The 13,767-nt window shown below is 40.7% G+C and overlaps 1 protein-coding gene across 8 annotated transcripts in view; it reads left to right on the top strand.

Annotated features, from left to right (window-relative positions):
• The window catches only part of CCDC146 (coiled-coil domain containing 146), a 118,544-nt gene that overhangs the window by 90,216 nt on the left and 14,561 nt on the right, over window positions 1-13,767 (top strand). For 7 of the 8 annotated variants that reach the window (XM_077863918.1, XM_077863919.1, XM_077863921.1 and 4 more), the window contains 7 exons: window positions 610-667; window positions 2,661-2,837; window positions 4,857-4,930; window positions 5,841-6,068; window positions 6,694-6,880; window positions 11,792-11,887; window positions 12,610-12,780. In XM_077863918.1, the coding sequence (XP_077720044.1) occupies window positions 610-667; window positions 2,661-2,837; window positions 4,857-4,930; window positions 5,841-6,068; window positions 6,694-6,880; window positions 11,792-11,887; window positions 12,610-12,780 (991 nt within the window). The remainder of the gene's footprint in view (window positions 1-609; window positions 668-2,660; window positions 2,838-4,856; window positions 4,931-5,840; window positions 6,069-6,693; window positions 6,881-11,791; window positions 11,888-12,609; window positions 12,781-13,767) is intronic. The other variant, XM_077863920.1, reaches the window with a different exon arrangement.

The following is a 13,767-nucleotide window of genomic DNA, read 5'->3' as shown; positions in this document are numbered from 1 at the left end:
GGTGGGAAGGAGACTATATCAATTTGTATGCAAGCTCTAAGAGCAAAGGCCTACATATTCAAAATTCTGAAAGTTCAACTTCAGCTTGTGTCCCAGACAGCTGACCTATATTAAATTCCATGTGGCACACACTTGCAACATTAACCTTAATTTACATGATTGCAAATAAAAACTCACAAAAATAAACCCTAAAGATGTGAATGCATCTTTAGCTCCAAGTTCCCAGGCCTACTGGCTGGCGAGACCTGCTTGTTTGATGGAGTTAGTGGGAGGTATTGCAGCAATCCAGACAGGCACTGGTTCATTGCAAATAGTAGAAAAAAAGAAAAGGCCCAGAGCCTGCCTGGAAGGGGTCCGAGTCTCGCGGGGAGGTCATGCAACCAAGTAGCTGTATTGTGGTAAGACAGCTGTTCCCATGGGCGGGTGTACACAGTGTTGTGTGAGGACTGGGGAGGAAGCACCTAGTCGGGAGTCACTGAAGCCATCAGGTTACCTGGCAAACAAACATGGGAAGCACATTCTAAGAGAAAGTAGAAAGTTATTACTGTAGAAATAGCTTATTACTCCTTTGTACGTTGTCAAACTTGTTTTTTTTTTTTCTTTTCACAGCTTAACAGAAGAAAAAAATCTCATAATAAAGGAATTTGAGAAGATACCTAAGCCAGGAGTAAGTCTTACTTAGATGGTTTACAGTTTGTTAAATACAGCTGGATTAAACATCCCTTTTGATAAATATTGATGTTTATCATAACAACCACACCCTGAGACATAATGAAAGATCCAAGAGTCTTAAGTATGGATAATGCTGGAAGGAATCACTTCTGGAATACACACAGTGATGCCTATTACAGGCTTAGCTATTTGGCATCTAATTTAGGCTGTGTTTGGTTGGACAATTATCTGCTTTGTTTTCAGAAAAAAAAAAAAGGGATCTGTGGCTGGCACATAAAAACATTATTTTTGCATAGTTATTACTCTCAGGGCTTCCTGAACATCTCAAGCTTATTATAGGAAATTTTCATGAAGGAGATGCATCACTTATCTATTCCTGCATAACAAAGTGCCCCAAAACTTAGTGGCTTAAAACAACCAACATTTCTTATTTTCCACAGTTCTGAGTTCTTCTGGTCTGAGCTGGTTCATTTGGGTGTGGGTGGTCTAGGATGGCTTCATCATGTGTTGGCCACTTGGCAGGCTAGTTGGTCTAAGATCACATGTCACCAGTTAGTCCTATAATGATGGAAGGGTTTCCAGACTCAAGAAAGAGACAAACAGCCTCAGGTAATGGCAAACCCCAAGACCCAAGACTTTTCAAGCCTCTGCTTTTAGAATATTTTATTGGTCAAAGCAAGTCATATGGCTAAGTCTGAACTCAAGGGGTAGAGAAATAGGCTCTACCTCTTAATGAGAAGAATAACTACAGGAACAGGAGGAATTTGAGTCTGTTTTTCATGATCTATCACATAAAGTAAATAGAAATGTCATTACACTTTGCACTGTTGCCCTCTTCCGAACAGTTATATGTCAAAAGTGTGTTGTTGGTGTTTTAACTCCAAGGCACAAAAACCTGTTTAGCATGGAGTAAAATAGTACTTTTTATGTGTGTTTGTGTGGCATACACTCACATATATGGCATATAAAATATGCACTATTCTAGAAGTACACCTAACTATCATTTACTAAACAGATTTTATGGGAAAAAGCATTTTGAATTTTAGTTCCAGATCATAGGATCACCAATTTTATCCTCTCCCAGCAGCAGTGGAGTAGGGAGATGTGCAGAAAGCCCAGAGCAGCTAAATGGATCCATTCACTCAGTCATTAATAATGTGTAGGTTTTCTTTTCTTTTCTTTTTTTTTTTAAGATTTTACTTATTTATTTATTTATTTATTTGACAGAGAGAGCACAAGCAGGGGGAGCAGGAGAGGGAGAAGCAGGCTCCCCGCTAAGCAGGGACCCCAATGTGGGGCTCCATCCCAGGATCCTACAATCATGACCTGAGCCGAAGACATTCAACCGACTGAGTCACCTAGGCACCCCATGTGTAGATATTTTGAGTGTAAGGCTTCTCTCCCCTAAGTCAAACACTCCCCAAATAATCATTCAAGGGAACAAAGATGTTTTATGAATCTGGGATGGAGGACCTTTGGGGAGAATCTGAATGAGTTAGAGAAGTAATACCAATAAGAAAGGGGGGATTAAGGAGCACAAAGGGTTGGATTTTCCAAATATGACCTCCCTAGTGTTAAATTCTCGTGTGGGACTCAGGTTAACCACAAGCCCAATAATCAAAGATTATTTGCATCTGATGTCAAATCACAAACCTAGAAAATAGGCTAGAAATTTCCACTAATGTTTTTTGGGTATGAAATAGAAATAAACTCAAAAAGGGCACATTTCAAATATAGGATAGAAAGGAGCACCAGTTAAAAAAAAAAAAGTATGAATATAGTGTAAAATGTGTAATACATGCCATACAACTGTCATACCTTTATCAAAGATGTCAGAAGTTATTATTGTATTTAACTTTGTAAGAAATCATTTGCAAAGCTCAAATATAATAAAAATGGTGAGTAAAATTATTTTTAATTTTATTTTTTGGTAGACAGATGCTTGCTCAGGCTCTATATAACCTGATAAATTTTCATGATTTTTAAAGGAAATGGAGAAGAAGATGAGACAATTGAGAGAAAGCACTGAAGAATTACGTAAAGAAATAATGCAGAGGAAATTGGAAATCAAAAATTTACGGGAAGATTTGGCATCTAAGCAAAAGCAATTACTAAAGGAACAGAAGGAACTAGAAGAATTGTTGGAATGTCAGGTCACCCTAAAGGTGTGCTACTTACAGTTCATAAATACTTAAGCATTGTGCCTGCGTGGATGTAGAGATGCCTGGTTACCAAGACTAGCTGCGCAGGTTTGGCACAGAGGACTAGCATCACACCGACAGAAACGTTCAGCCTTGTGACAGATCCCATCAAACTAAACCTGAGCTCTGGGAATTCACCCAAAACTCGAGAGTGTTTAGTGCTGCCGCCCTAGTTTGGCCCAGGGAAAAGACCTCTCTAGACCTCATCAGGCATTTTCAGCATGAGGATTGAATGTCACAAACACAATCACTTCTTTGGAGAGCAACCAAATGTCCTAACCTCTTGTGTATCTTTGTATGACTTTATCCTTGTCTGTTTGATTCCACACTACTTCCTTCCTCCCATGAAAGGATGAAGACTTTGTGCATTTATATTTTAGGAGATAGTTAAAGTTCATTGTACTTTGAAAAATGCGTAACTCTCAAAACGGTTTAAATAACCTGGAGTTATTTTAAAAGCAACAATATCTGAGGCTCGTTGGCTTAAAGGACAATTATGATTCACTTTAATGTCTTTTTCCTTAGGGGTTAGAGCAGTCAAATAAGACATACCCAGCTGCTACCTGGAACATAAGACCTGAGCAGAGACAGATTTACGAGGAGCCCAACAAAGCTAGAGCCTTAGGCCCTCACGTGCACGAACCTCTTCCAAGGCCCTGTGCTTATTTAGCATTTGTCATTTTGTACTCTTTCTTCCTAAAGAGGACCCCCAATAAATCTTAAGAGTCTTAGCCTTACCAAACTTGGATCGGCCCCAGGACTGAGCCAGATCCCTGGGAGAAATGCATTTCACCCCCATGATGTGTGCAACCTCCGTGCACATGTGTTACTCCAGGCACCAAAGTCCAGTGCAATCCTCAGGCAAGAAGGGCTGTTCCAGAACCCCTGCCGTGTACATAAGCCGCTTGAGGTTAAAACTAATCCTTCTGTGAATCCACAGGACATAGGAGAAAGTGGTCCTAGGCAAAGTTGGCTTCTGATCTTGGCCTTACCACTCACTAGCCATCTGACTTTGGGAAAATTACTTAAATTCTCTTAGTGGGAGGGCAGCCCCGGTGGCGCAGTGGTTTAGGGCCGCCTGCAGCCTGGGGTGTGATCCTGGAGACCCGGGATCGAGTCCCACGTCGGGCTCCCTGCATGGAGCCTGCTTCTCCTTCTGCCTGTGTCTCTGCCTTTCTCTCTCTCTCTGTGTCTCTATGAATAAAATTAAAAAAAAAAAAAAAGAGTCTGCATATCTGAGAGGGCTATGAAGTCCAAACTCTGGCCTTCTTCATGCGTCTCTTAAAATAATAATAATAATAATAATAATAATAATAATAATAATAAATTCTCTTAGTGGGAGTCTTAGGCGGAGTTCTCTAGAAGCAGAGCTTCTAGTCTTCGGACAAGGACCTGTTGAGGGAGAGCACTAAGGAGAATCTGATAGGAGGGTGAGAGAAGCAGCACAGAGTTGGGGAAGTGGCTGGGCCAAAATGTGTTTTCAGGAGCACTCTAGTCTCAACCTGACCCCAGGGGGAACTCTAGACCATGATTTCCGTCCAGAGGTGGAGGGGATGGGCCTTATACCACTGGTCACAGAGGATGCCCTCTTCCCTCGACTCCTTATCCCTTGGTAAGGCAGCTCTTGTGGGCCAGGAGCAGTCCCCCAGAGGAGACCAAGCGTGGGCTGTTAGCAGCCATCCCGCCGCCCCCGAAGGCTGGGCATACATTCCTATAGGGAGCAAACAGCATTAGTTACACTCAGCTGCCTCCTCTTTTTTTTTTTTTTTTTTTTTTTTTTTGCTGCCTCCTCTTTAAACCGCTAACAACCGTAGCTGTCTTCTAAGGTCACTGTGAGTAGTAAATGAAATAATTAAAGCACCCTGCACAGTACAGGTCAGGTAGCAAGAATCTTATACATCATAATTCTTTTCTATTTAATTTGTCTTAACTGCTTTCTGGCCTAACACTATATAATGTAACACGGGCCTGTTTCTTTACTAGGACGAGGTGGTCCATCATCAAGCTGTTCCTGTACAAATTGGAAAAGAGATAGAAAAAACGACACGCAAAAAAGTGTATGATTTAGTATTATCCTTAATCCCTCCCATCCTACTCTCCCCCAAGTTATGTGTGCATGCTAAAACAAGACTATTAACCACTGAACACATCAAATTACTCTTAAGACCTTCTAATTATCTGCATTTGGCCTTGTTGAGGTTGCGTGTGTGTGTCAAGTTCATTAAAAGAAAGTAATGCAGCATATTACTATCATGCCTAACAGTTATGTCTTAATTTGGGGTCAATATTGTCTTTCGAGTTTACAAATTAAATGTGTATGGAGAATTCCAACTGGCTTTCATAGAGCTCTGCAAGAGATAAGTGATTTGAACTGTGTTGAATTTCCGTGTTCTAGAAGTGTGTCAGCCAGCCAGAAGCCTAATGCCCAGATGACAGCAATTCTTCACTTCACCAACTGTTCACATGGGGGAACACCCTCAAACATTCAGAGTAGATTTGGAGGCAGAAATCATGGAGAAATTTCTCAAGGTTTAGAGGACCCCCAAAGATAAAAATAAGTGAAGATACAAGAATTCTGGAGAAACAGTATGCTTGCTCTGGTGCAAAGGGAAAAAAGCAGGTGTTCGTAACAGTTCTGAAGGCCACGCTACCACCACCAAAGTTGAGAGATTCAGGGAGGCTGGTCAGGATGAGGGTAGATCCCAGGAGATGCTACACTGGGGATCTGGGAAGAAAGTGAGGAAGCAGAACAAATCACTGCCCTCACTGGCCCTCAGTGGAGATACACCCCAAGCCTCACCCACCCGTCATCCTCACCCCACTTCTGAATTCATCACTAGCTCCTCTGTTGCCCTCTCAGAAAATAAAAATAGGTAAAGATAGCATGGACTCAGACGTGTGTGTGTGTGTGCGTGTACACATATATGTGTGTATGTATCTGTACATGTATGTATGTATCCCCCACAGAGAAATGGAAAAGAAAAAAATTGTCTTGGAATATGAACTCAAAGAACTAAATGACTCACTAAAGAAAGTTGAAACCAAAATTAATTCTATAATGGAAGAGAAGGAAGATGTAATAAAGGAAGTTGAAGGTAAACGAGCCTTACTTGAAATCAAAGAACGAGAATATAACCAATTGGTCAAGCTCCTGGAATTAACCAGGGTGAGTGAAGCAACTTCACTAACTGAAAGGTTAGTAATATCTCTGGGATCTGTCATCAAAATTTTTCTTCAATTTATATTTGAGGATCATTACATAATCTCAAATAGATTAATGTTGATTCAATTAAGTATTTTATAGATTTTTACCATTTAAAAAATATTACATAGAGTATTTCCAAATATCTTCCCCACCTTTTACTCATCATTTTCTTCAATTTCTTATGACCAAATCTTAAGGAACAATGTATTGTATTTTGGTAGGTTTTTGAAATGTGCCTCTGAAAAGTGTATCACTGGAGTATGCTATAGGTGAGGGATTTTTCCAACAGATGAATGGTATTTCTGGGGTAATCATGAGTTTTTCTTAATGGGAATACCTCTGTGGTGCAGTTCCTTGGGAAGGTGTTAATTCCTATTTTTAAATAAAATTTCAGCCTCTGAGCCTCTGTTTCTGCTGAGCTGCTATTCCATTTGCATTTTTTATAAGACTGTGACTCAATTATATGTCAACCTCCAAAGTTGCTTTTGGCATGATTTAAAAGTTGATTCTAATATGAGGATAGTTCTGTATGAATATGCTGAGCATGCTGCCTTGAAAAACATGAAGGGCAGTTGATGACAAATCACCTTCATTTTCCCTCTTTACCTGGAACAGAGGGATCTTGGATCTCAATTTACGAAACTGTCTCATTGACAAGCAGAACTACCATGATGAACTTTCTCGTAAGCAAAGAGAAAAAGAACGAGATTTTCGAAATTTAAAAAAGATGGAGCTACTCTTGAAAGTGTCCTGGGATGCACTCACTCAAACTCAAGCACTACATCAAAGGCTTCTATTAGAGGTGAGTGCTATACACTACGTTTTGATTTTTCAAGATCAGTGCCATCTTTTTGAAGTAAAAATATTTTAAGAAATTGTTGTTGCTATTGATAAAGAAAAGGAAATCAGAGAATGCTAATTTTAAAATGCATCCAACTGGGCAGCCCGGGTGGCTCAGCGGTTTAGCACCACCTTCCCCCCAGAGGCTGATCCTGGAGACCCGGGATCCAGTCCCACGTCGGGCTCCCTGCATGGAGCCTGCTTCTCCCTCTGCTAGTTCTCTGTCTCTCTCTCTGCATCTATCTGTGTCTGTCATGGATAAATAAAATATTTTTAAAAAGAAAAAAATAAATAAAAGTAAAATAAAATGCATCCAACCCATCATAGAGGCTCAGATGAACTGTCCTATTTCTATTTCCAGTTGTTCTATTTTCCCCATTTTAGATATGCTTTAGTTAGTTTTGCATTCTCTTTCCATGCTTTAGCCTAAAGTGGTTAAAGGGTCCAACACTCATCCTTGACTTTAATTAGAGTCCATATAAATTAGTAATTTACTACCTCTCAGGGCTAGAACCTTTGAAGACTTTAACTCTGTTTACCTTTGCAACTCTTAAGCCTTCAAACACATCTTTTGATCGAACTTTTCAAGTTATTCTCGTTAGGAGCATTGGTTTACTACAAACTAATCCATCTTAGCCCAGGTCCTAGCACACTACGATGTTTAAGTAGAAACTTTGGGCTAATTTACAGGCCCTGTGGCTATCTCTTCATAATTAAGAGTGGGATGCTATAAAGCTAGTTGGGAGCTGTTTCTGATGATGAGGGTCGCCACTATACATTGACCTGCCTGAACACAAATACGTAACGAATGACCTTGACCCAAAGGGAGATTGCAGTAGAAGGCTCACAAGTTGTTCAGATTTTAATAAATAGAAGCTATTTATGTTAGGACACTTCTAGCTATTCAATTTACAAAAGAGCACCCGATGAATATAAAACTAACAGAAATTAAAACATATTAAAATCCTCTTCCTGGGATCCCTGGGTGGCGCAGCGGTTTGGCGCCTGCCTTTGGCCCAGGGCGCGATCCTGGAGACCCGGGATTGAATCCCACATCGGGCTCCCGGTGCATGGAGTCTGCTTCTCCCTCTGACTATGTCTCTGCCTCTCTCTCTCTTTCTCTGTGACTATCATAAATAAATAAAAATTAAAAAAAATAAAATAAAATAAAATCCTCTTCCTTCACTGGGTTTGCAAACAATCTAGGTTTTTGCCCTAATGCAGTTTGTTTCAGGGAGAGACTATCTTCCTCTTTGACCTTATGGCTTATTATTAGCCCGGCCAAGTCCTACGCTGGCTGGCAGTACTTGAAAATAGTCACTCCCAGCATGAGTGAACATTTCAGCCTTGCACGCGGTCCAAAAAGGAAAGAGATAAAAGGTAAAGCATGAAGGGTTCCAGCTACTCCTCAGACCTCGTTTCCCCCTGGAGACAGTGGTTTGATTCTCCTGTGGCTTTTGACTGTAGAGACTCCAGAAATTCAAGCCACAAACCTCATGAAAGTTTGAAATATTTTAGGAAAATATCAAAGCCTTAAAGAAACTGAGGTTCTTTTGATATCAAATAATTAGGATGCTTACTGTAACAGAATCATGTCTAACTTCTTAACTTTTATGGAAGTTACTGATGTTGGTTCGTGCATTAAAAATGTCTGGAAGAGCAGACACCAGACAATTAACAGTGACTCCTGGGAAGTAGTATTTGAAGTAAAGGTGGGAGCAGATGTTTAATTTCTTACCTTACACACTTTTTTTGGTTGGTTCTCTAAGAATGAAATGTAAATAAAAAACCCAAACAAAGAACTAAAATAAATAGGCTTACAAAACCTACTGATAGATGCAATTTGGGGCTTAAATGTAACAGTAAATATCTCAAGCCACCCCAGCATTAGAACATAACTAAAATAACTAGACTCGATTTGGCCAGAAGTAACAGAAATTCGATTACAGTGGCTTAACTAGGGGATTGTTTTATTCACGTCATAAAAAGTCCAGAGGCAGGCTCAGGATGCTCTTGGCTCTTTTTTTTTCTGTCATCCTTAATGTGTATATTTTGTTTCGAAGGCCACAAGACCTTCCACGTTTAGGCATAAGACTGAACAAAGTTGAGAGGGAAGAAAATAAAAGCCATATGGTAGCTGACTTGACTGACTCTGTCTTTTTAACAGGAAAGCAGTCGCCCTCTCAGGGGTGTTCTCCAGCAGACTTCCAATTACATTTCACTGGCCTGTCCTGGTTCAGCTGGTCACTCCCAGCTGCAAAAGAGTCTGAGGAATCCTGGATACATTGCAGCTATGAACAAAACTGGGGTTTTATTAGTAAAGTCAAAGTAGAAGGTGGATGTAGGTTAGGCAACCAGCAGGCTCGCTACCAATGGGCCACCTTCTTACCCCTTCCACAAACCAAGCATCCCTAATTCTCTCTTTTTTTTTTTTTTTTTTGCATCCTAATTCTCATCTGAAACTTTAGGATTGAGTTTATGGAGAATTAAAAATGGTATCAGCTAGCCAGGATTCAGAAATAAATATAATTTGTTGCAGGATTGCTTGTAATTCCAAACACTGGACCTAAATATCTGAGACCTGAAACCAGGAAGATTTCTTAGGAGCCTTTAATTGACAGAGTAGCTAGTGAGTGTGCCCTCATCACATCTTCTGTAAAAAACCCTGGAAGCTTCCCTGGTCCCAGTTAGCATTCCTATACAGATTTGCCTACACTTGGGGAGCAAAGCATTTGGAGTAGCCCACTCCTGGGCCCCTGTGGCAGAGAAGTAGCCAGGAACTGGGATGCTTGCTGGACTTCCTCTGGAAGAATCGACTCCACTCTCCAGAAGGAGAAATCAAACTCTTTCTTGCTCTTAAACTCTTAAACTCTTCCAAAAAATCTTCCCTGATTATTTAAGTCTACTTTTAGCTGTTCCTTCTCTGATCTGCACTTGCATTTATCTGCTCATCAAAATCACAAATTCTGGGGCAGCCCGGGTGGCTCAGCTGTTTAGCGCCGCCTTCGGCCCAGGGCGTGATCCTGGAGACCCGGGATCAAGTCCCACGTCCTGCTCCCTGCGTGGAGCCTGCTTCTCCCTCTGCCTGTGTCTTTGCCTCTCTCTCTCTGTCTCTCTCTGTGTGTTTCTCATGAATAAATAAAAAAAATCTATTTTAAAAAATCACAAATTCTGTATATCGTTACATGGATTTCACAAGACCATGTCTCATCTTTCTAATCCAGTGTGTACTTCTTAACAGCTAGCTCCCCAGGTGGGATGGAAGCTGGGCATCTTGGGCATCTGACGGTACAGAAGGTGCTACTGAAGAGGCACAGGCTCGTGGATGTTGGGACATCCAAAGACCTACTTTAGCTACTTATTTTTAAAGGTGTTTAAAACATATTTTTTGAGAGATAGAGAGAGAGAGCATGAGCTGGGGAAAGAGCAAAGGTTAAGGGAGAAGCAGACTCCCCACTGAGCAGGGAGCCTGACACTGGGCTCTACCCTGTGACTCCGGGATCATGACCTGAGCTGAAGGGAGACGCTTAACCGACTGAGCCACCCAGGTGCCCCTACTTTAGCTACTTTTAAAAAGCAACATAAATCTCAGAAAGAGTCTGTTAGGTGACCTTTACATCACTAAACAGTATGAGCTTTCCTTCTTGAGACAAATTTTAGCCACTCTTCCATTTTGTTGCCGTCGCAGTAGGAAATAAACCATATCAGGTTGGAGTCCTGTGCTTTTGGTACAACGATCAACTCTAAATCTGCTCTAAGTCAAGTGTGCTGTCAGCACCCAGGATAACCCCTCCTGCGTTTGGATAGTGTTTCCCCAGAAGCTGCCATGTGTCCTCCTCCTCCCTGTTCTCTCCTCCATCATAAAGAATCTAGCAAGACAGCAAAGACTGATAGAATGAAAGGTACTTTCTCCCGAAGTACTTTAGCAGAGGACAAAAGCACAAGCCAATGCAATAGAAATGTAAGGGTAGAATGTCAGGTTTCAACAAAACAGTTAAGAGACTTCTCTTTTGGGTAAGAACTTTCCAGCTATTCCTTGAATGACATAAGAGTAGCCAAGTAGGGACGCCTGAGCGGCTCAGTGGTTGAGCGTCTACCCTTGGTCATGATCCCAGTGTCCTGGGATCGAGTCCCACATCGGGCTCCCTGCATGGAGCCTGCTTCTCCCTCTGCCTTTGTCTCTGCCTCTCTCTCTCTCTGTGTCTGTCATGAATAAATAAATAAAATCTTAAAAATAAAGAGTAGCCAAGTATTCTTACTATTATTAATAAATAGTTCCTATTTTTTAATCTATAGGATTTAGTATGTGAATTCACATTTTATAAGTATAATAAATATCACTCGAACATGCATGTTTCCAAAGTACTGAGTCATGAGTTAGAGAACCAATCGAATACAGTGTTAGGATCGTGGACTCTGAGCCTAACCACCTGAGTTTGCACCTGTATCACTGAGGCAAGTTGCTTAAACGTTCTTCCTTCCCTTCATCTGTACAACTGGAGATAATAATATTACCTATCACATAGGGTTATTGTGAGGATTAAATATGACCTTACATATAAGCACTTAGAACCTTTCTCGACACATTGTCAATGCTCTATAATTATTAGCAGCTATTATTAGTAAAATATATTTTATTTCCAAATGAAGCAGAAATAGAATATTTGCAATTGGTGAATTATAGATGTGGGGCAGATTTTTATGTTTTCGTTTACCAGGATTTTATAAAAAATATTCAGCATAAAAGGCAGTTCCTGTGAGACTGAGAATCATAATTTGTCCGCCTTTTGCAAAAGGTACATCATGGGTTTGACTACATGACACTGAATATTTTGTTCTTGTGGAAATGCCAGTTTAAAATTTTTATTTCCAGATTGAAGCTATCCCTAAAGATGACTCTACGTTATCTGAGAGAAGGAGAGAACTCCACAAGGAAGTGGAAGTGGCTAAAAGGAATTTGGCCCAACAGGTTAATGTCAACTCTTATTTAAGCTTCTATCTGAGAATGATTAATAAAGAGTTGTGTTTGTAACTATGCTTCACAAAAGCTCATCAATACTGATCCTTCCTCATGTGGGTCTGTTTCTTCATCTCAGAGACCAAACCCCACATTGAATTTGGGAAAAAAGGATGTGTTTGAACCAGCAAAAATTAAAATAAAAGGGCTATTGAGTATATAATCAGTTTTAAAATAATATATGCTTTATTTCACCAATGTCTAATTCTAGATTTTCAAATTTTATTTATTCAAGCACTGTCAAAAACATGTTTTATGTCTCTTCTTTTTCTTTTTTAAAGATTTAATTTATTTATTCATGAGAGACAAAGAGAGAGACAGAGAGAGAGGCAGAGGGAGAAGCAGGCTCTATGCAGGGAGCCCGACGCGGGACTCGATCCCGGGTCTCCAGGGTCACGCCCTGGGCCGAAGGCGCTAAACTTCTGGGCCACCCAAGCTGCCCTGTCTCTTCTTTTTCTTAAAGTTACTTGAAAATACAGTCTGATTAAGAAAAACTACATGTTATCATATTTGTACATTCTTTTATAAGATAAATTACTTGGAGCTAAGGCAGTCATTACTTTGTTTTACATCCTAGTAAAATAAATTCTACAAAGGAAATAAAAAAATTAAGGTACTGGCCCTAGTATGTTTCTTCAAAGAAAAAAGTTATAATATGTTGTGCTTTTCAAAAGAAAATCCTATCAGAAGCTGAGACCAAGTTAGTGGAACAACAACTTGCAGAAGAAAACAAGCTTTTAAAGGAGCAAGAAAACATGCGAGACGTTGTCTTCAACCTTGTCCGTATGACTCAAATCAAAATTGATGAGAAGGACCAAAAATCCAAGGATTTCCTGAAAGCTCAGGTAACTGCATTTTTGTAACCATCCATTACTTACCGTAAGAGTTCAGGAGATCCTCAGCTGTACACCGTGTTCGTTAGGAAGCTGTAATTGTATCCTTCAAGTTTGACTACACAGCTTCCCCAAACAAAACTCAATCATACAGTGTGAAAAAGGCTTTCAGGATTCAACTAGCGATAGTCAGCAATCTAGAGGAAAAATGAACTGGGTCAATGACAATGAGCAGAGGATTCAAGCACATGACAACTTCAGTAAGAATAAGGTAGGGACCTTCCAGGGCAGAGCGGACAGTGCACAGGTGGCGGGTCTCTGATTCCCCAGCCGCTCACAAGCCACCAGGGCTTGTCCAAGAACAAATCAAGAGCAGTGGCCTTCGCCTGCTGTCCCTCCCAAGGCCATCATCAGGCCAGCATTGTTTAGCCCGATGCTAGGATGCCCTTAGTTACTGCTCCAAATCCCTGACTTTACTGGGCTCCCAACAAAGTACCAGAGTTGACCCAGGGCAACATCCCAAACCAAAAGAACAATGAAACCAATGGCAAAAAAAATGACTGTGCTGTCATGCCAGCTAAAATCATTTATTCCACGAAAGGATTATGTTCAGAGGTTTCCTGTTGAAAATGAATGTAATGTATTACTAAAAGAGAATTCCTGAATTTAGCATGGGACCCAGATGTTGGCTGTTTCCGAGGGCAAACTTTGTTTTTTGTTTTTGTTTTTTTAAGATTTTATTTATTTATTCATGAGAGACACAGAGAGGGAGAGAGAGAGAGAGGCAGAGACACAGGCAGAGGGAGAAGCAGGCTCCATGCAGGAAGCCTGATGCAGGATTCGATTCTGGGACTCCAGGATCAGGCCCTGGGCTGAAGGCAGGTGCTAAACCACTGAGCCACCCAGGGATCCCGCAAACTTTGTTCTGAGCCAAGCATTTACACGCGGTAGCATTTCTTCTTGGAAAAGCACCTTAAAATCATGGCCTTGGGGGTGCTG

Source organism: Canis aureus, chromosome 21, assembly GCF_053574225.1.
Source record: "Canis aureus isolate CA01 chromosome 21, VMU_Caureus_v.1.0, whole genome shotgun sequence".
In the NCBI taxonomy this organism is placed as follows: Eukaryota; Metazoa; Chordata; class Mammalia; order Carnivora; family Canidae; genus Canis; species Canis aureus.
This window is presented reverse-complemented; position numbering and strand designations above follow the sequence as displayed.